The following is a 23913-nucleotide window of genomic DNA, read 5'->3' as shown; positions in this document are numbered from 1 at the left end:
GTTTAATTCGACCTGCCGGATAATTCGGTCATTGTTGTTAGTCCCGTCAGGGTCGAATTAATGTAAGTTGGCTGTATTAGAACTGGAATTGGTGGATGCAAGTTTACGTCAAATATGACGTAATATTCGTGCACTGTTCTGCTACCAGAATGTGAAGTGTGTAGCACTGTGCTGCCTACAAGTGATGCGCACGAGTGCTGTGCTGTCGTCACTGGTTACAAAAACATCTCGCTCCACTCAGTCGGTAAATGGGTTCAATATGCCGACGCCTTTCCTGTAAGAAATGCGTAATGCTTTGTGACAGATAAGGACAGTGAAATCTTGTTAATACGAACTTGCGGTTTATTCAAACTGACGCCGCACCCCTGTTAAAATTATATGTATGGAAATGTGCGAAAACGGCCGGCAATTCGAATGCGTAAGCATTTTGAACCTGTGATTCGAACATACTGCACCACAGACCGTGCTCTCAGTAGTGCGCCAACTCACGCGGCGGCTTTGTGCAGGCTGCTGCACCAGTCTTGCATTGCAAGTACTGTATTTTGGCATGAATAACCCTCACCAACAATTATAACAGTAAAGTCTGGGTGCAGGTTATATGCAAATTTTTCCTAGACATGTAGCTTCATAGCAGCGTGCACTGCCCAGCCATGAAGCCGCACTTCAGGAAATTGTCACTTACATATTAGCACACTATGCACATGGGCTACCTAACCCAGCGCAGCATGTAAGTCCTCTATTCAATGAGCCTCCTATAATTTGAATCCAGCTTAGTTCAAACAATTTTCAAGCCCTTTCGAGTAAGAATTATCGAGGTCTGACTGTATGAGACTTAATTTCACATCAAATCACTCAAAACGTGCCGATATCTTTCCTTCATTTGTGACGCACTATTTATTGGCCGTGAATGCAAAGAGTGGGACAAGTCTCTCTTTAGCCTTTGTAGCGTTGCTTGCTACGTTTCAGAAGTACTGGCTTGGGAACCTTCACACAAATTTAGAATGGCAATTTTTTCTTCTTTTCCCTTTGCAGAGACACAGCTGACTGACAATGACTGTCCTCAGGCAATCAAGGCAGACCTTCTCACGAGTGGTGTTGAGTGTCGCTTTGCTTACAAGCGCTACGACGTCAAGTTTGTGTGGCCGTTCAGTGAGAAGCCAGCTTGAACCACTCTTTGGTCAACCATGTCTGGGCTGGCCATTGGGGTGCTTCCGAACAAAGCTCTATGGCATTGCACATTTTGCTATTGCGGACTTGCAATGTGCTCTCGCTTTTGGCTTATTTGGTGGTAGATCGTTTGCTCTGCCAGAAAGAAAAAAGAAAAGACAGAAGTGCACAGGTTGCAGAATTATTTGTTTGTGTTCCCCGGTTACTGGCATGCATAAGCTTACCATTCCTATTTGAGAACAGAGCTATGTGTGAAACAATGTTCTCTAGGTACGGATGTACAATATTTCAAAGCAAGTAAGACGCAGCGTGCATTCAAAACTATGCTCTGTGTAGTCCATTAATGGGCTGGCTAGTTGGCTAGTTGCCCACTTTGTTAGGCCAACACTCCAAGATGGTTTCACTGTGTGAGAAAAATCTTGTAATGCTTGTTTTTATCATGTTTTCTGTCCCCATATGAACCACTCTTCCTTATGACAAAGAGGTTTGAGCATAGCCTCCAGAGTGAAAATTATAGGTTTAAATTTGTAGTACGTGGCCTGCCTTGCTGCCTGTTCCCCCCCCAAGTGTGATAAACAGGCTTTATTGTGGAGGATACAACTTTTTAGTTTGAAGGATGCTGCTGCGCAGGTATATATTCTGACAGGGAAGTGCAAAGTAGTGTTTTAAACTCAACTACCACATCGAGATGAATTAATACAGGGTATATAGGCTTGCGGTTCAAATACTCATGCATGCAGTTGCACTTAAGGAATAATACAGTTAAACCTTGATATAACGAAGTCAGAAAAATCATCACATAGCTATGTTAGATCGAAATGCCGTATATTTTTGTGTAAGGACAATAACCCTTGTACTGCACGCCTGAATAACTCGTAAAAAATGTATATATAACAAATTATCTGTACATGGGCTGCATTCCTATTTCCTGAGAACATGCCTTGCCAGCTCTGACAGGTGGCACATACAGTACCATCTCTGCGCAGCATCAACCTGATGCATAGAGGTGGATCAGTCTGTTCTTTGGTTGTTTCTGCAGTTGATAGTCCATAGGCGGGAAGCATATAGACTTAAACATTGGCGTCATCACAAAATTTCTTTCCCATGTGCCCCATAGCTTGTCCCATTGCGTTTTCCAGCCATGCTGCTTGTAAGAGGCGGCTCTTGCAGCTGCACACTGTCCTGAGCTTCATGTGTGCCAAGTACCAAGGCTTTCCATGCTTCTTGCATAATTTGTACGCACTGTGAAAAGTAAGAGAGTGTTACCAACTGCAACATTCCGTACATATTTTGCGAGAAAGCTTTTGTGGCTTTTCTATGTTGTGCAACCTCACACAACGTTCAAGGATGCCTTCACCGTTGAGCAGCACTTCGCTGGAGCGGTGTATTTGTCTTCTTTTTGGCTGTGTCCAAAGTTGATCTTCAAAAGGAAGGCCAGTGACTAAGTATCAGCAAAATTCGTATCTCAGTGCCCTCCAGTGTGTCCTTTCTTGTATGTTTGTGCAGCATATGTATGCTGCTTTCCGTAGGAAGCGCCTGTCAGTGCATGCCACACTAAACATTATGCATGTGCTTTGCGCTTTGGAAGCACTGTACATGTTTGCACCATGAGCCTTCATCACTGCCGCACCACCTGAAGCATACACAAGCACTATCAAGTAAAACACTTCTTTCACTTTTCGCTTGAAGACAGCAGTAGTCCTTTACTGTGCAAACTTGCAAGCCATGCTATGTCAGAGCTTGCGTCTGAATAATAATACCATCATAGTATGTCAGCAAACAACCGCATGCAGTTAAATCATTTGGCCACAGGCGCCCGCAACACGGTTTCCATTTAATGCCTCGCTCCTCATTTGAGACGGAAGTGAAGTATTGAAATTGTAGATAAACACACTTACATTATGTTGAGCCTAAAAATGGCTTTCTATGGACATCGAGTTGTGAAAAGTAAAAATGAATCATTACATCAAAAATCTGAGTCATTGAAACTTGTTACATTGAGGTTTAACCGTGCCTATGAAGCCCCAAATACAGCTTTGGACTATATTTTATACTACCACTAGTGCCAGGTCTGAAAAAGCTTTACTGCATCAGGCTCTCAAACCAAGTGCAACTGCAGCAGTACTTTGGCAATCCCGACTACTCATCTTTAGCAGCCTATAAGCAGCCTTTAAGCAAAAACACAAGAAAGTAGGAAGTTGGTTCAGTGAAAGTGCACAAAGAAAGCCTGGAAGCTGCATGGCTGCAAGTCTGCATGGTTGCTTTTTTGTTGCACATACAGGGTCTTTTTCTCTTCCTTAATAAAAGAAAGAAAGAAAAAAAAAAGCTACTTTATCTTGGTCCTATGTTCATGGCTTTGTTATAGTAAAAGTAATGGCCATAAGAAGGAGAGTAGGTTGTGATACTTGGCTATTGTCAAAGGTTAGTTTCATTGTCTTAATAGCCCATTTTGTGTAATATTTGCCTGTGTAGCTAACCTCATTGTTTCGTAACATAATCAAGAAATGAAACTGCATTATCTGGCAAATGAGCAGTTACTCAGCTTGGATCTTTATGTAAGGAAGCTGGTTTTAATTGGTTGTGAGATGTTGAATTTTACATACATTCTTTTAAGAAGCCCCTCTGGAAGTTTGTCTAGCTGTACTAGTTGTGCACAACTGGTTGAAAAGAACACGGGATACATCTCTGACTTATGAAGTACATAATAGAGAGATGCTCTGATGTAGCTGTAAGCAATTAAGTTTTGCTGCTTGAACCTTTCTCAAAATGATTAATCCCAACTTGTTCCATCTTGAACCATTTCAAAGGGTCTGGCTTCTCTCCTGCAATGTGGGTGTAATGCCTTTTGTTATCCGAGGTGCGCAACAGTTGCTGCGTCATGTTTATTTGGCGGTTGTTATCTTAGTTAGCAGCTTGGCAGTCTGCTTCCAGCTACATTATTTTTGCATGTCCCACGTGGAAGAGCCAGCCTTGAAAACATCAACAAAATGTGTAAATAATTTCATCCTCTGATTGGTGGCACATTTAAGCAACTTCATAAGAAAGATACTGGGCAATAATAAAGTGCAGCCTTTCGGTTGAGCTTTTTTTTTTTTTTTCACAGCTTCTCCTCCTGCACATTTTAAACACAGGACGGGGCGCCACAGTCACTAGCAAGGCTACAGCAAACCAAATGCAGCAAGGCACACATAGTCAGCATTGTGGCATGATACAGTTGCTAGTAAATATTTGCAGCCTTGCAACCACATCCATGCTTTCGATTAAATGTTTAGTGTCTGTGATTTATTTTTATTATTGGCTGTACTTAAGGAGAGTGCTCATCTTCTCTAACATAATCGTGTTCAGAATGGTCCATATAAGTGATCACAATAGAAGCAATGATTAGAAAAAAAAATGTACAGTACATGTAACTGTTCATGTACGGAACAAGTGTTCCTGGGCCCATGCAAATGAGGTCTCCTCTAAGTGCCACGTTCCAAGTCCTACATTCTGACAATGGCATGCATCCGAGGTACGAAGACAGCGCAGCACTGAATGTTTTGTAAAGCAATACAAGTGGTGCATGTCACCATGACCCTGTCATTATGTTGTGCTTGCAAGTAATGCACAAGTTCATTTTGTATCAATCACTTTGAGTGAAAATTTCATGAGCAGAAATGACGTAGAGAAGTGACAACTCAAGGAAGAAACTTGCTTGCAATGGTAAATCATATACAATTATTCAGGGTAGGCGAGCTTGCGCGCAACAACGAAACCTAGCAGGAATTCTTCCTGGTGAATGCTACATGCTGCCATGCTAATTCTCTTTTCTCTAAGCCAGATTGTGCGCTTAGAAAAGAGTAAGCCCTGAAAGGGCTTAGTAAAGTGTGTCTTTAGCGCTTTGCATGTTGTGCTTGCCTTGTGTGTAAATAAATTATCATCCCGAGGCTGCATTTGTAAGATTTCGCACTTTTACAGAGCCGATGGCACCATGTGGGAACGACATAACCACTTTCCTTGAATTTTCTACTGAACTGCTGATGGTTGTGTAACAAAGCGAAGTAACAGTGACATGGTACAGACGTGGCTGTTACAATGGCTGTTTTGACACAAGCTAAATTCTACTTTGTTGGCCACAGTAACCTAACCATCAAGGAATGTAACTTGCCATTAAAAGGAAGGTGTGTATGAGCCGAGGATTATGTGACAGTACAAAATGCCACAATGAAATACTGTAGAATCTACATGCTGTGAACACAGTTGTGTTTACCACACAATTAATGAGACATTTCTAACGCAAAGCCTTCAAATTTTGGCGCGGTAGTACATAGTTATTAGCGTAGATGTCTATGTAGACCTCAGGGCAGCTGATTAAAATTTCTGTCGCTGGCAGTCTTTCCTTGCCCCACAAAAGCACTGTCCATTGTGCAAAGAGCAGTGAAACCCTTTGGATGGCTTCAACTTCTTTGCCCACCACCAAACAGTCGCTATCAGTGCTAGTAGCACCCCATCTTTGTAACATCTATGAATACAGGAGCTCTACATGCCTAAGACTGGGTTTGCACAAAATGTTGGTGTTTGTTTAAGCTATGTCTGCATGCTTGCCGTCCAATAGCAAATCACATGCTGAATTTCATTGTCATAAGTGCTCTTGATGACTGCTGGCTGAATGCAGCTAAGACAGCAGTGCTGTAGCAGTTCATGTAAGTGTCTAGTCTGCTAGCGTATAGCTCTGGTGTACAGCCAACAGTGTGAAATGGCGACCGTCCCACTTTGGAAACAAAACTTACTGTTTCTTTTATGTGACTATTTCCTTGCTTCTGGATATTACAGTTGTCTGCTGGGCAGGGCACTGACATGGCAAATTAAGCAATGTGTTTTTCGGATCGCACGTAGTGCTGGTATTTTGCCAAAAGGCATCTGAAGGCTGGAGTGGACTTGAAATAACTAGTGTGTACTATTTGGATACGAGCACCATAATGCATTCACATACAGTTCACAGACGTTTTTCACCAAGTCACATTCTTGGCTTAAGTGAAAATGCCTCCTAACTGGTATTTCATGCCCTAAGTGTCTTTATACCATGGAATTTAGTTTGATTGACATGTCAGTGTCTGCTGAGGAGTGTTTGGTGGAAGTGCACTTTTTGAAATCTTCAGCAAAAGGTGTCTGGTTCTTATTTTTCACTGTAACTTAACATAAAAATTATGCAATAGGTCATTGATCTTTTTCACGCACTGTGCGCTAGCGTTGCTGAAAGTGTTCTATGTTTTCAGTGGATTGATGTTTAGAAGCATTGAAATTGCAAATTATGTGTACATAATATCCATAACTATTGCTGCTCTCAGTTAAGATTTTTTGGCAAATTTGCTTGTGCGTACAGTAGCCTGTATGCAGTGCATTGCGACTTTTTTGCTAGGTGTGTGGTAGCTGTGTGCTGGCATTGCTACAAAGTAGCAGATTGATGTTAATTGTTTATGTACCATGAATGAGCTGCCCACAACAGTTTGTACCCCTAACTCAGAGGACTCTGCTAAAAATATCCAAGGACACCTAAGCACTTTCCACGAGTTGTGGATGCGAAAGCATTCATGTCAACTTGAACACCGCTGAGCGGCCTTTCGAGTTATGAGCACCTCACAAGCAAGCGAGCACATTGGGGTGCTGGGTGCATTTTGATTTAGCCTTACCGAACTGCAATTAGAATGCAGGTGAGAGTTTGCAGAGACAAGAAACATGCTGATGACACAGGCCTCCAAGAGTGAGGCTGGTGTGGCGCCGCCGTGATACCCGCTTCCCTCACGCAACACCTGACACGCTAGCGCAGTAGCAGGTATACCGTTTCGCCTGCTCTGTTCCGTCGAAGTGCGCTCGTGACGTAGCGTCGCAGTCAATGAGAATTTACCTGCCGTTTCGATTCTACAGATGACACACAACTGCTTTTTCGCTCAAAGGGCCATTTAATGCTTTCACATAAAAAAAAAAGAAAGTAGGCGAGAAAGGTCCTTTACCAAACTTTGTGTTATTGAAAATACTGTACCAGGCAGCAGGTAAAACTGCCTACCAGCAACTGTTGCCTCAAAATCGCATCGTCAAGCTTCTGGCTGCACCCAAAACATGGCACCAAGCAGATAACTCTCAGTGTACGTGATACAGGTGCGAAAGTGTGAGTTAGTGCTCAGAGGGCAACAGTACAGTAACAGAGTTGCATTTATGTTTCTGCATTACGATGGTCAGTGCCTGCCTTCTCAATGTGCACACACTTGATGAAAATCGACTTGAGAGCCACACCTTGTCCAACTGCATGACTTTAGTTCACTGGTGTGCCTTTGGTTACTGAAGAGCCTATCTTAAGTGCCAGCTCGCGAAACGTCTTAAAATTTGGTAGCGAGACCTTGAACCAACAGCAGAAATGACAATTTCCGAGTGTGCCTTCCTGTATAGCAAGGCATCAAGCCAGACTACAATTGTAACTCAAATATTATCGCTGACAGCAATCAATTAGGAGCACAGCCCTAGTATAAGCTAAACATTGGTCTGCCCACTACTCCTTCTTGACTGGATTTACTCCTTTCGGAAGCAAGTACAATGCATACCTGCCAAGCCTCCCAGTTTCCCCATACTTTCTATAGATGCTCGGCAAATTGTGGGGCAGGATACTTGACAAGTGTGACAAAATGGCATGAAATACTGGCGTGCGAGCCTGCTTTGTTTGCCATGTTCAACAGGCATGAGTAAGAAGTGCAGCATATTGTGGTTCTTCACAATTATCGTGGACAGCATATAATGATTTGGGAATCGGAGCTATTTGCTGCGTTGCCGCTCCCACACATAGTGGTCACGAGGAAACCTAAATTGTGTCTCCAGCACTATAGTATGTAAAGCGAGTTGGATGAGCTGGAATTATTTTACTAGAGTGAAAGAAATATGTAAAGTGCTGCTGGTCATGCTGAATATGCTGAATTTGTCTGCAGTGCCTGTAGTGGAGAATCTGTTGTTACACCTAACAATTTAATAAATGCTTGACAGTTTTTGGAAGTTGTGCTTCTCATCGAGCACTTATAGGAGGTTTGTCCATATTAATGCTTCTATTGTACAAAGCTTGTCCCTGGGTAGAGCAGTATAAAATTACGTGAATGCTACTGCACTGATGTGATGGAAAGACTATGTCATGTTTAATACAATTGCTTGAAAAACATTATGCAAGCTTGTTGCTCTTGGTATCTGTCAATGTGCAATTTTCCTTATGTGTATGGCGACCAGACTTTGGATTACAAAACTATAGGAGGAAGAGGAGGAAGTTGTGGGAGGGGGGGGGTCACTCTATCGTAGGCTTGTGAGATGTGGAGCCTTGTGACTTACCAATGAGTGTAGCTTGCCGAAAATTTCATCTCTTCTTTATATGCATTGGTTCTAGCATAGACATATTTGGAACTGGCTGTGTGCATGCAAACAAGTACCAGATTTATTTCCTCCACGACACAGAAGTGTTTTGTTTCCACTCTGCCTTTGCACCCTGCTTAACTGTTAACTAGCTGGCTAAGGTAAATTTCATGCTTTGGTTGTAAACAGGCTAGTGCCAGTGCTCTCTAATCATTGAAGGAGGCCATGTGAATTTTTGCATACTTTTGCCAAGGTCAATTTAACAACATCACATTGCTAGTTTGCTCACAGCATTGAATGCCAGTGCCTATGTTTTGGAATTACAAGCCTATCTTGCTGGTACAGCTTGGGCCAAGGCATGAGGACGAAATCGGGGCACAACTTTCCACTATCAGTACAGCAGGCATGAAACGCCAGATATGTTATATCTATAGTATAAGTCTGTCTGGTCACATTACTGATATGCAACTGCTAATCGTCCTGCTGGCCATGGCATATTCTGCTCTGTGATTTCATGTTTTATTGATAACTTTTTTAGCATAACTGGCATTGGTGATGTGTTTATATGTATTACACTTTTGTCTTGTTCTGTGTTTCATGCTTAGAAATGGTGCATGTAATTAAACAAGCGTACTCGTCAATACTCTACTGTGCTGGTATATAGGCTGCCTTCCTCATGTCAACTTCTTCTGTGATCGACAAAGCCGAGTGTGAGGTTTTCTTGTGCACTTGACATTTTTAGTTTCTGCAAAGTTTTAGGTATATAAAGTGTGCTGTACATGACTCTATTTTTTACAGCTTTTTATCTTGTAGCTTGTTTGTTTCATGCGATTGCAGTGTTCATTGCTGCTATGCTGCAGCCATGTCTATTTCCTGGGCATGATTTATTATGATTGTCTCATAGTATTTACGTGACTCCTGCCACCTTGCATTTTGTGAATTTGTTGTTTTGAAACGAACATCTCTCTCTCTGCTTTTTGACTGCTGTGACTGGGCTGGATTGGCTGTAATTTTGGCAGTGGTGTTCTTGTTTGCAGGCGAACAAGCTAAGGTTACAATGACTATATTCGTGGGTATCACTTAAATGCCCGATTAAACTTCCTCTGGCAAACTGTCGGTTGTCTGTTTTCTGCCGTAGATGGCTTTGCCCGCAGTTGAAGTGGCGGGAAGAGTGGGAACATGTATCGTTTTTCGCAGACTTAGCTTTGGCACCTGGCAGGTAACCTGTCAGCTGTGAAAAAGGCTTTTGTATGCTCAGACAGGCAGCTTTATGCAGTGTTTCCTGGTTTCTAATTTTTAACCCTTTAACTGGCACCTCAACCAATATGTTGGTTCTGTCAGAAATTCTGCAAAGCAGCTTATCAAACGGTATTGGTTTCAGTCCACTTAGTTTATTGCAGTAATCAGTTGACAAAATGTGCACATTTTGTATGTATTATACCCTGGATGACCTGCAGTGAACAGACTGCAAAGGGGACCTCTTGTCAGTATTGTCTAGAAAACCTAAGTACACAGCAGCTAGACATGATAAAAAAAGTATTGCTGCAATCAATAGCTGACACAAAAAATTATTTTAAATAGTATAGAATAGTTATTGTAAAAAATGGTAACTGGTGGAATGATTGTCGAATGCAATGATTTGCAGAGGTTTCATTTATTAAACATGTCAAAGTAAAATCCTGCATTAAAATGAGCTGGTAATGAGTTCCACCGCAACTTGGCTGAAAAATTTGTAAATTTGCCATAATTCTCCGTTTTGGTAATAAGTATCTGTAGATAACTTAGCTGATCAGCCTTGTTAGTGTATTTTATGTGCTGTGCAGGGGAAAGACATATCCGAGTGATCTCGTGTTCTGTGCTGTGTCATCAGACTCCATTCCATCTCATGCCTGCAAAAAATTGCCTAATACACTCCACCTAAGCTTCTACAGCAGTTACTTCCTTTCCCTCATCACCCATTAGGTCAACTTAATGGTCACGAGTTTCCTGCCCTATGCACAATATTTGCTTTGAAATAATTGGGCCCTCAAGGACTGCATAAACTATGTGTTACTAATATATGGCCCATCAGTATTTTTGGTTTAGTCTCGAAAATAAACAACAACGAAATGCACAGCCTATTCGGCTGCTTTTTGCGTGGCTCAAATCTGCTGACGGCCAATGTTGCCACGACTTCGTGATAACGTCTGCAATTATTCACTGTCTGGACTTCTCTGAATGTTCGACAAATCGCATTACCGCTAAAAATTAAAACATTTCCGCAAGGTAAAGAAAATACTTGTGGGGCACCGTAGTTGTGTGGCAAGCTTCCTTCTATTGACGAGTTCTGCACGCTGTGTGCGACAGTAACTCCTTTTCCGCTCAAAAAGTAGATTCGCGATCTCCTTTCCCGCAAAGTAACTTGCTTTAAGGGAGCTACTCCTTTATGGTGTGTCACTGCGCTTGAACGCCTTTCCGGTAGATTTCCCCTTACCTAAAGGACTTTAAGGTGTCCGTGTTTCAGGCGTATAAAATTGCAGGGAAGGCAGATCCCTTCACTTCTCTGGAAAGTGCGGCGCCGTCACATACATAACTGTCACGAGTAAAACAAACGTTTCCGCCTAGTTTACGCGATGAATGGGCTGATTTCGCAAATTGAGTTCTGTGAAAAAGAGGTAAGGCAGAAAGGTAAGTGAAACTTCAGGGAAGCCAGATCCATTCACTTCTCTGGAAAGTGCGGCACCGTCACATGCATAACTGTCACGAGTAAAACAAGCGTTGCCGCCAAGTTTACGCGATGAATCGGCAGATTTCGCAAATTAAGTTCTGTGAGAAAAAAAAGGTAACGCAGAAAGGTAAGTGAAACTTCAGGGAAGGCGGATCCACTCACTTCTCTGGAAAGTGCCGCACCGTCACATACATAACTGTCACGAGTAAGCGTTGCCGCCTAGTTTACGCGATGTATGGGCTGATTTCGCAAATTGAGTCCTGTGAGAAAAAAAGGTAAGCGAAACTTCAGGGAAGGCAGATCCACTCCTCTGGAAAGTGCGGGGCCGTCACGTACATAACTGTCGCGGCTAAAACAACCGTTGCCGCCTAGTTTACGCGATGAATGGGCTGATTTCGCAAATTGAGTTCTGTGAGAAAAGGCAGGGCAGAAAGGTAAGTGAAACTTTAGGGAAGGCAGATCCACTCACTGCTCCAGAAAGTGCGGCGCCGTCACCTAGATAACTGTCACGAGTAACATTGCCGCCTAGTTCACGCCATGAATGGGATGATTCAATTATTCAAATTATTCTGGGCCTATTCGTTTATTTATCGCGTAAATAGGCATCAGGGCGTGCGCGGGGATCGATTTACGCAAAGAACGAACACTTTCCAGCCAATTTATTATCCGACCCTGCAATTAATTTTCCTGGGCTATAGCCCTACCATTTTCTCCGTTTTTTGGGGAAAATTATTGTGGGCCTATTCGTTTATTTATCGCGTAAATAGGCATCAGGGCGTGCGCGGGGATAGATTTACGCAAAGAACGAACACTTTCCAGCCAATTTATTATCCGACCCTGCAATTAATTTGCATGGGCTATAGCCTTACCATTTTCTCCGTTTTTTTTGGAAAATTATTCTGGGCCTATTCGTTTATTTATCGCGTAAATAGGCATCAGGGCGTGCGCGGGGATCGATTTACGCAAAGAACGAACACTTTCCAGCCAATTTATTATCCGACCCTGCAATTAATTTTCATGTATAGCCTTACCATTTTTTCCGTTTTTCGGGGAAAATTATTCTGGGCCTATTCGTTTATTTCTCGCGTAAATGGGCATCAGGGCGTGCGCGGGGTTCGATTTAGGCAAAGAACGAACACTTTCCAGCCAATTGATTATCCGACCCTGCAATTAATTTTCATGGGTATATAGCCTTACCATTTTCTCCATATTTTGGGGGAAAATTATTCCGGGCCTATTCGTTTATTTATCGCGTAAATAGGCATCAGGGCGTGCGCGGGGATCGATTTACGCAAAGAACGAACACTTTCCAGCCAATTTATTATCCGACCCTGCAATTAATTTTCATTTTGTCCGTCTTTTGGGGAAAATTATTCTGGGCCTATTCGTTTATTTATCGCGTAAATAGGCATCAGGGCGTGCGCGGGGATCGATTTACGCAAAGAACGAACACCTTCCAGCCAATTTATTATCCGACCCTGCAATTAAATTTCATGGGCTATAGCCTTACCGTTTTCTCCGTTTTTTGGGGAAAATTATTCTGGGCCTATTCGTTTATTTATCGCGTAAATAGGCATCAGGGCGTGCGCGGGGATCGATTTACGCAAAGAACGAACACTTTCCAGCCAATTTATTATCCGACCCTGCAATTAATTTTCATGGGCTATAGCCTTACCATTTTTTCCGTTTTTCGGGGAAAATTATTCTTGGCCTATTCATTTATTTATCGCGTAAATGGGCATCAGGGCGTGCGCGGGGTTCGATTTAGGCAAAGAACGAACACTTTCCAGCCAATTTATTATCCGACCCTGCAATTAATTTTCATGGGCTATATAGCCTTACCATTTTTTCCGTTTTTCGGGGAAAATTATTCTGGGCCTATTCGTTTATTTATCGCGTAAATGGGCATCAGGGCGTGCGCGGGGTTCGATTTAGGCAAAGAACGAACACTTTCCAGCCAATTGATTATCCGACCCTGCAATTAATTTTCATGGGCTATAGCCTTACCATTTTCTCCATATTTTGGGGGAAAATTATTCTGGGCCTATTCGTTTATTTATCGCGTAAATAGGCATCAGGGCGTGCTCGGGGATCGATTTACGCAAAGAACGAACACTTTCCAGCCAATTTATTATCCGACCCTGCAACTAATTTTCATGGGCTATAGCCTTACCATTTTCTCCGTTTTTTGGGGAAAATTATTCTGGGTCTATTCGTTTATTTATCGCGTAAATAGGCATCAGGGCGTGCGCGGGGATCGATTTACGCAAAGAACGAACACTTTCCAGCCAATTTATTATCCGACCCTGCAATTAATTTTCATGGGCTATAGCCTAACCATTTTCTCCGTTTTCTGGGGAAAATTATTCTTGGCCTATTCGTTTATTTATCGCGTAAATAGGCATCAGGGCGTGCGCGGGGATCGATTTACGCAAAGAACGAACACTTTCCAGCCAATTTATTATCCGACCCTGCAATTAATTTTCATGGGCTATAGCCTTACCATTTTCTCCATATTTTGGGGAAAACTATTCTGGGCCTATTCGTTTATTTATCGCGTAAATAGGCATCAGGGCGTGCGCGGGGATCGATTTACGCAAAGAACGAACACTTTCCAGCCAATTTATTATCCGGCCCTGCAATTAATTTTCATGGGCTATAGCCTTACCATTTTTTCCGTTTTTCGGGGAAAATTATTCTGGGTCTATTCGTTTATTTATCGCGTAAATGGGCATCAGGGCGTGCTCGGGGATTGATTTACGCAAAGAACGAACACTTTCCAGCCAATTTATTATCCGACCCTGCAACTAATTTTCATGGGCTATAGCCTTACCATTTTCTCCATTTTTGGGGGAAAATTATTCTGGGCCTATTCATTTATATATCGCGTAAATAGGCATCAGGGCGTGCGCGGGGATCGATTTACGCAATGAACGAACACTTTCCAGCCAATTTATTATCCGACCCTGCAATTAATTTTCATGGGCTATAGCCTAACCATTTTTTCCGTTTTTCGGGGAAAATTATTCTGGGCCTATTCGTTTATTTATCGCGTAAATGGGAATCAGGGCGTGCGCGGGGTTCGATTTAGGCAAAGAATGAACACTTTCCAGCCAATTTATTATCCGACCCTGCAATTAATTTTCATGGGCTATAGCCTTACCATTTTCTCCATTTTTTGGGGAAAATTATTCTGGGTCTATTCGTTTATTTATCGCGTAAATAGGCATCAGGGCGTGCGCGGGGATCGATTTACGCAAAGAACGAACACTTTCCAGCCAATTTATTATCCGACCCTGCAATTAATTTTCATGGGCTATAGCCTTACCATTTTCTCCGTTTTGGGGGGAAAATTATTCTGGGGCTATTCGTTTATTTATCGCGTAAATAGGCATCAGGGCGTGCGCGGGGATCGATTTACGCAAAGAACGAACACTTTCCAGCCAATTTATTATCTGACCCTGCAATTATTTTCAAGGGCTTACCATTTTCTCCATTTTTGGGGGAAAATTATTCTGGGCCTATTCGTTTATTTATCGTGTAAATAGGCATCAGCGCGTGCGCGGGGATCGATTTACGCAAAGAACGAACACTTTCCAGCCAATTTATTGTCCGACCCTGCAATTAATTTTCATGGGCCTTACTATTTTCTCCGTTTTTGGGGGAAAACTATTCTGGGCCTATTCGTTTATATATCGCGTAAGTAAGCATCAGCGCGTGCGCGGGGATCGATTTACGCAAAGAACGAACACTTTCCAACCAATTTATTATCCGACCCTGCAATTAATTTTCATGGGCTATAGCCTTACCATTTTTTCCGTTTTTCGGGGAAAATTATTCTGGGTCTATTCGTTTATTTATCGCGTAAATGGGCATCAGGGCGTGCGCGGGGATCGATTTACGCAAAGAACGAACACTTTCCAGCCAATTTATTATCCGACCCTGCAATTAATTTTCATGGGCTATAGCCTTACCATTTTCTCCATATTTTGGGGGATAATTATTCTGGGCCTATTCGTTTATTTATCCCGTAAATAGGCATCAGGGCGTGCTCGGGGATTGATTTACGCAAACAACGAACACTTTCCAGCCAATTTATTATCCGACCCTGCAACTAATTTTCATGGGCTATAGCCTTACCATTTTCTCCATTTTTGGGGGAAAATTATTCTGGGCCTATTCATTTATATATCGCGTAAATAGGCATCAGCGCGTGCGCGGGGATCGATTTACGCAAAGAACGAACACTTTCCAGCCAATTTATTATCCGACCCTGCAACTAATTTTCATGGGCTATAGCCTTACCATTTTCTCCGTTTTTTGGGGAAAATTATTCTGGGTCTATTCGTTTATTTATCGCGTAAATAGGCATCAGGGCGTGCGCGGGGATCGATTTACGCAAAGAACGAACACTTTCCAGCCAATTTATTATCCGACCCTGCAATTAATTTTCATGGGCTATAGCCTAACCATTTTCTCCGTTTTCTGGGGAAAATTATTCTTGGCCTATTCGTTTATTTATCGCGTAAATAGGCATCAGCGCGTCTCCGGGGATCGATTTACGCAAAGAACGAACACTTTCCAGCCAATTTATTATCCGACCCTGCAATTAATTTTCATGGGCTATAGCCTTACCATTTTCTCCATATTTTGGGGAAAACTATTCTGGGCCTATTCGTTTATTTATCGCGTAAATAGGCATCAGGGCGTGCGCGGGGATCGATTTACGCAAAGAACGAACACTTTCCAGCCAATTTATTATCCGGCCCTGCAATTAATTTTCATGGGCTATAGCCTTACCATTTTTTCCGTTTTTCGGGGAAAATTATTCTGGGTCTATTCGTTTATTTATCGCGTAAATGGGCATCAGGGCGTGCTCGGGGATTGATTTACGCAAAGAACGAACACTTTCCAGCCAATTTATTATCCGACCCTGCAACTAATTTTCATGGGCTATAGCCTTACCATTTTCTCCATTTTTGGGGGAAAATTATTCTGGGCCTATTCATTTATATATCGCGTAAATAGGCATCAGGGCGTGCGCGGGGATCGATTTACGCAATGAACGAACACTTTCCAGCCAATTTATTATCCGACCCTGCAATTAATTTTCATGGGCTATAGCCTAACCATTTTTTCCGTTTTTCGGGGAAAATTATTCTGGGCCTATTCGTTTATTTATCGCGTAAATGGGAATCAGGGCGTGCGCGGGGTTCGATTTAGGCAAAGAATGAACACTTTCCAGCCAATTTATTATCCGACCCTGCAATTAATTTTCATGGGCTATAGCCTTACCATTTTCTCCATTTTTTGGGGAAAATTATTCTGGGTCTATTCGTTTATTTATCGCGTAAATAGGCATCAGGGCGTGCGCGGGGATCGATTTACGCAAAGAACGAACACTTTCCAGCCAATTTATTATCCGACCCTGCAATTAATTTTCATGGGCTATAGCCTTACCATTTTCTCCGTTTTGGGGGGAAAATTATTCTGGGCCTATTCGTTTATTTATCGCGTAAATAGGCATCAGGGCGTGCGCGGGGATCGATTTACGCAAAGAACGAACACTTTCCAGCCAATTTATTATCTGACCCTGCAATTATTTTCAAGGGCTTACCATTTTCTCCATTTTTGGGGGAAAATTATTCTGGGCCTATTCGTTTATTTATCGTGTAAATAGGCATCAGCGCGTGCGCGGGGATCGATTTACGCAAAGAACGAACACTTTCCAGCCAATTTATTGTCCGACCCTGCAATTAATTTTCATGGGCCTTACTATTTTCTCCGTTTTTGGGGGAAAACTATTCTGGGCCTATTCGTTTATTTATCGCGTAAGTAAGCATCAGCGCGTGCGCGGGGATCGATTTACGCAAAGAACGAACACTTTCCAACCAATTTATTATCCGACCCTGCAATTAATTTTCATGGGCTATAGCCTTACCATTTTTTCCGTTTTTCGGGGAAAATTATTCTGGGTCTATTCGTTTATTTATCGCGTAAATGGGCATCAGGGCGTGCGCGGGGATCGATTTACGCAAAGAACGAACACTTTCCAGCCAATTTATTATCCGACCCTGCAATTAATTTTCATGGGCTATAGCCTTACCATTTTCTCCATATTTTGGGGGATAATTATTCTGGGCCTATTCGTTTATTTATCCCGTAAATAGGCATCAGGGCGTGCTCGGGGATTGATTTACGCAAACAACGAACACTTTCCAGCCAATTTATTATCCGACCCTGCAACTAATTTTCATGGGCTATAGCCTTACCATTTTCTCCATTTTTGGGGGAAAATTATTCTGGGCCTATTCATTTATATATCGCGTAAATAGGCATCAGCGCGTGCGCGGGGATCGATTTACGCAAAGAACGAACACTTTCCAGCCAATTTATTATCCGACCCTGCAATTAATTTTCATGGGCTATAGCCTAACCATTTTTTCCGTTTTTCGGGGAAAATTATTCTGGGCCTATTCGTTTATTTATCGCGTAAATGGGAATCAGGGCGTGCGCGGGGTTCGATTTAGGCAAAGAATCAACACTTTCCAGCCAATTTATTATCCGACCCTGCAATTAATTTTCATGGGCTATAGCCTTACCATTTTCTCCGTTTTTTGGGGAAAATTATTCTGGGTCTATTCGTTTATTTATCGCGTAAATAGGCATCAGGGCGTGCGCGGGGATCGATTTACGCAAAGAACGAACACTTTCCAGCCAATTTATTATCCGACCCTGCAATTAATTTTCATGGGTTATAGCCTTACCATTTTCTCCGTTTTTGGGGGAAAATTATTCTGGGCCTATTCGTTTATTTATCGCGTAAATAGGCATCAGGGCGTGCGCGGGGATCGATTTACGCAAAGAACGAACACTTTCCAGCCAATTTATTATCCGACCCTGCAATTAATTTTCATGGGGAAAATTTTTGGGGAAAATTATTCTGGGTCTATTCGTTTATTTATCGCGTAAATAGGCATCAGGGCGTGCGCGGGGATCGATTTACGCAAAGAACGAACACCTTCCAGCCAATTTTACCATTTTACCTTACCATTTTTCCGTTACCTTACCTTACCATTTTTTCCGTTTTTTGGGGAAAATTATTCTGGGCCTATTCGTTTATTTATCGCGTAAATAGGCATCAGGGCGTGCGCGGGGATCGATTTACGCAAAGAACGAACACTTTCCAGCCAATTTATTATCCGAACCTGCAATTAATTTTCATGGGCTATAGCCTTACCATTTTTCGATTTTTGGGGGGAAATTATTCCGGGCCTATTCGTTTATTTATCGCGTAAATAGGCATCAGGGCGTGCGCGGGGATCGATTTACGCAAAGAACGAACACTTTCCAGCCAATTTACTATCCGACCCTGCAATTAATTTTCATGGGCTATAGCCTTACCATTTTCTCCGTTTTTTGGGGAAAATTATTCTGGGTCTATTCGTTTATTTATCGCGTAAATAGGCATCAGGGCGTGCGCGGGGATCGATTTACGCAAAGAACGAACACTTTCCAGCCAATTTATTATCCGACCCTGCAATTAATTTTCATGGGCTATAGCCTTACCATTTTCTCCGTTTTTGGGGCAAAATTATTCTGGGCCTATTCGTTTATTTATCGCGTAAATAGGCATCAGGGCGTGCGCGGGGATCGATTTACGCAAAGAACGAACACTTTCCAGCCAATTTATTATCCGACCCTGCAATTAATTTTCATGGGCTTAGCCTTACCATTTTTTCCGTTTTTTGGGGAAAATTATTCTGGGCCTATTCGTTTATTTATCGCGTAAATAGGCATCAGGGCGTGCGCGGGGATCGATTTACGCAAAGAACGAACACTTTCCAGCCAATTTATTATCCGAACCTGCAATTAATTTTCATGGGCTATAGCCTTACCATTTTCTCGATTTTTGGGGGAAAATTATTCTGGGCCTATTCGTTTATTTATCGCGTAAATAGGCATCAGGGCGTGCGCGGGGATCGATTTACGCAAAGAACGAACACTTTCCAGCCAATTTATTATCCGAACCTGCAATTAATTTTCATGGGCTATAGCCTTACCACTTTCTCGATTTTTGGGGGAAAATTATTCTGGGCCTATTCGTTTATTTATCGCGTAAATAGGCATCAGGGCGTGCGCGGGGATCGATTTACGCAAAGAACGAACACTTTCCAGCCAATTTACTATCCGACCCTGCAATTAATTTTCATGGGCTATAGCCTCACCATTTTCTCCGTTTTTTGGGGAAAATTATTCTGGGTCTATTCGTTTATTTATCGCGTAAATAGGCATCAGGGCGTGCGCGGGGATCGATTTACGCAAAGAACGAACACCTTCCAGCCAATTTATTATCCGACGCTGCAATTAATTTTCATGGGCTATAGCCTTACCATTTTTTCCGTTTTTCGGGGAAAATTATTCTGGGCCTATTCGTTTATTTATCGCTAAATGGGAATCAGGGCGTGCGCGGGGTTCGATTTAGGCAAAGAATGAACACTTTCCGGCCAATTTATTATCCGACCCTGCAATTAATTTTCATGGGCTATAGCCTTACCATTTTTTCCGTTTTTTGGGGAAAATTATTCTGGGCCTATTCGTTTATTTATCGCGTAAATAGGCATCAGGGCGTGCGCGGGGATCGATTTACGCAAAGAACGAACACTTTCCAGCCAATTTATTATCCGACCCTGCAACAAATTTTCATGGGCTATAGCCTTACCATTTTCTCCATTTTTGGGGGAAAATTATTCTGGGCCTATTCATTTATATATCGCGTAAATAGGCATCAGGGCGTGCGCGGGGATCAATTTACGCAAAGAACGAACACTTTCCAGCCAATTTATTATCCGACCCTGCAATTAATTTTCATGGGCTATAGCCTAACCATTTTTTTCATTTTTTGGGGAAAATTATTCTGGGCCTATTCGTTTATTTATCGCGTAAATAGGCATCAGCGCGTGCGCGGGGATCGATTTACGCAAAGAACCAACACTTTCCAGCCAATTTATTGTCCGACACTGCAATTAATTTTCATGGGCTATACCTTACCATTTTCTCTATTTTTTGGGGAAAATTATTCTGGGCCTATTCGTTTATTTATCGTGTAAATAGGCATCAGCGCGTGCGCGGGGTCGATTTACGCAAAGAACGAACACTTTCCAGCCAATTTATTGTCCGACACTGCAATTAATTTTCATGGGCCTTACCATTTTCTCCGTTTTTTGGGGAAAACTATTCTGGGCCTATTCGTTTATTTATCGCGTAAATAAGCATCAGCGCGTGCGCGGGGATCGATTTACGCAAAGAACGAACACTTTCCAGCCAATTTATTATCCGACCCTGCAATTAATTTTCATGGGATAGCCTTACCATTTTTTCCGTTTTTTTGGGGGGGAAAATTACTCTGGGCCTATTCGTTTATTTATTGCGTAAATAGGCATCAGGGCGTGCGCGGAGATCGATTTACGCAAAGACCGAACACTTTCCAGACAATTTATTCTCCGACCCTTCAACGATATTTGCATGGGCGATAGACTTACCATTTTCTCCATTTTTGGGGAAAAATTATTCTGGGACTATTCGTTTATTTATCGCGTAAATAGGCATCAGGGCGTGCGCGGGGATCGATTTACGCAAAGAACGAACAATTTCCAGCCAACTTATTATCCAACCCTGCAGTTAATTTTCATGGGCTATAGCCTACCATTTTCTCCATTTTTGGGGGAAAATTATTCTCGGCCTATTCGTTTATTTATCGCGTAAATAGGCATCAGGGCGTGCGCGGGGATCGATTTACGCAAAGAACGAACACTTTCCAGTCAATTTATTATCCGACCCTGCAATTAATTTTCATGGGCTATAGCCTTACCATTTTCTCCGTTTTTTGGGGAAAATTATTCTGGGCCTATTCGTTTATTTATCGCGTAAATCGGCATCAGGGCGTGCGCGGAGATCGATTTACGCAAAGACCGAACACTTTCCAGCCAATTTATTATCCGACCCTGCAATTAATTTTCATGGGCTATATAGCCTTACCATTTTCTCCATATATTGGGGAAAACTATTCTGGGCCTTTTCGTTTATTTATCGCGTAAATAGGCATCAGGGCGTGCGCGGGGATCGATTTACGCAAAGAACGAACACTTTCCAGCCAATTTATTATCCGAACCTGCAATTAATTTTTATAGCCTTACCATTTTTTCCGTTTTTCGGGGAAAATTATTCTGGGCCTATTCGTTTATTTATCGCGTAAATGGGCATCAGGGCGTGCGCGGGGTTCGATTTAGGCAAAGAACGAACACTTTCCAGCCAATTGATTATCCGACCCTGCAATTAATTTTCATGGGGATAGCCTTACCATTTTCTCCATATTTTGGGGGAAAATTATTCTGGGCCTATTCGTTTATTTATCGCGTAAATAGGCATCAGGGCGTGCTCGGGGATTGATTTACGCAAAGAACGAACACTTTCCAGCCAATTTATTATCCGACCCTGCAACTAATTTTCATGGGCTATTGCCTTACCATTTTCTCCATTTTTGGGGGAAAATTATTCTGGGCCTATTCATTTATATATCGCGTAAATAGGCATCAGGGCGTGCGCGGGGATCGATTTACGCAAAGAACGAACACTTTCCAGCCAATTTATTATCCGACCCTGCAATTAATTTTCATGGGCTATAGCCTAACCATTTTTTCCGTTTTTCGGGGAAAATTATTCTGGGCCTATTCGTTTATTTATCGCGTAAATGGGAATCAGGGCGTGCGCGGGGAACGATTTACGCAAAGAACGAACAATTTCCAGCCAACTTATTATCCAACCCTGCAGTTAATTTTCATGGGCTATAGCCTACTATTTTCTCCATTTTTGGGGGAAAATTATTCTTGGCCTATTCGTTTATTTATCGCGTAAATAGGCATCAGCGCGTCTCCGGGGATCGATTTACGCAAAGAACGAACACTTTCCAGCCAATTTATTATCCGACCCTGCAATTAATTTTCATGGGCTATAGCCTTACCCTTTTCTCCATATTTTGGGGAAAACTATTCTGGGACTAGTCGTTTATTTATCGCGTAAACAGGCATCAGGGCGTGCGCGGGGATCGATTTACGCAAAGAACGAACACTTTCCAGCCAATTTATTATCCGACCCTGTAATTAATTTTCATGGGCTATAGCCTTACCATTTTCTCCATATTTTGGGGGATAATTATTCTGGGCCGATTCCTTTATTTATCGCGTAAATAGGCATCAGGGCGTGCTCGCGGATTGATTTACGCAAAGAACGAACACTTTCTAGCCAATTTATTATGCGACCCTGCAACTAATTTTCATGGGCTATAGCCTTACCATTTTCTCCATTTTTGGGGGAAAATTATTCTGGGCCTATTCATTTATATATCGCGTAAATAGGCATCAGGGCGTGCGCGGGGATCGATTTACGCAAAGAACGAACACTTTCCAGCCAATTTATTATCCGACCCTGCAATTAATTTTCATGGGCTATAGCCTTACCATTTTCTCCATATTTTGGGGGATAATTATTCTGGGCCTATTCCTTTATTTATCGCGTAAATAGGCATCAGGGCGTGCTCGGGGATCGATTTACGCAAAGAACGAACACTTTCCAGCCAATTTATTATCCGACCCTGCAATTAATTTTCATGGGCTATAGCCTAACCATTTTTTCCGTTTTTCGGGGAAAATTATTCTGGGCCTATTCGTTTATTTATCGCGTAAATGGGAATCAGGGCGTGCGCGGGGTTCGATTTAGGCAAAGAATGAACACTTTCCAGCCAATTTATTATCCGACCCTGCGATTAATTTTCATGGGCTATAGCCTTACCATTTTCTCCGTTTTTTGGGGAAAATTATTCTGGGCCTATTCGTTTATTTATCGCGTAAATAGGCATCAGGGCGTGCGCGGGGATCGATTTACGCAAAGAACGAACACTTTCCAGCCAATTTACTATCCGACCCTGCAATTAATTTTCATGGGCTATAGCCTTACCATTTTCTCCGTTTTTTGGGGAAAATTATTCTGGGTCTATTCGTTTATTTATCGCGTAAATAGGCATCAGGGCGTGCGCGGGGATCGATTTACGCAAAGAACGAACACCTTCCAGCCAATTTATTATCCGACCCTGCAATTAATTTTCATGGGCTATAGCCTTACCATTTTTTCCGTTTTTCGGGGAAAATTATTCTTGGCCTATTCGTTTATTTATCGCTAAATGGGAATCAGGGCGTGCGCGGCGTTCGATTTAGGCAAAGAATGAACACTTTCCAGCCAATTTATTATCCGAACCTGCAATTAATTTTCATGGGCTATAGCCTTACCATTTTCTCGATTTTTGGGGGAAAATTATTCTGGGCCTATTCGTTTATTTATCGCGTAAATAGGCATCAGGGCGTGCGCGGGGATCGATTTACGCAAAGAACGAACACTTTCCAGCCAATTTACTATCCGACCCTGCAATTAATTTTCATGGGCTATAGCCTTACCATTTTCCCGATTTTTAGCGGAAAATTATTCTGGGCCTATTCGTTTATTTATCGCGTAAATAGGCATCAGGGCGTGCGCGGGGATCGATTTACGCAAAGAACGAACACTTTCCAGCCAATTGATTATCCGACCCTGCAATTAATTTTCATGGGCTATAGCCTTACCATTTT

The 23913-nt window shown here is 42.3% G+C and overlaps 1 protein-coding gene across 4 annotated transcripts in view; it reads left to right on the top strand.

Annotated features, from left to right (window-relative positions):
* Positions 1 to 9641, top strand: part of spri (Src homology 2 domain-containing protein sprint) — a 55296-nt gene extending 45655 nt beyond the window's left edge. For all 4 annotated transcript variants that reach the window (XM_075699706.1, XM_075699708.1, XM_075699707.1 and 1 more), the window contains one exon: positions 1033 to 9641. In XM_075699706.1, the coding sequence (XP_075555821.1) occupies positions 1033 to 1166 (134 nt within the window). In that variant the 3' untranslated portion in view covers positions 1167 to 9641. The remainder of the gene's footprint in view (positions 1 to 1032) is intronic.
* Positions 9642 to 23913: the final 14272 nt, after the last annotated feature.

The sequence above is a fragment of the Dermacentor variabilis genome, chromosome 7, assembly GCF_050947875.1.
Source record: "Dermacentor variabilis isolate Ectoservices chromosome 7, ASM5094787v1, whole genome shotgun sequence".
Lineage (NCBI taxonomy): Eukaryota > Metazoa > Arthropoda > Arachnida > Ixodida > Ixodidae > Dermacentor > Dermacentor variabilis.
Note: the sequence above shows the minus strand (reverse complement) of the source record. Positions and strands in the feature narration are given on the sequence as shown.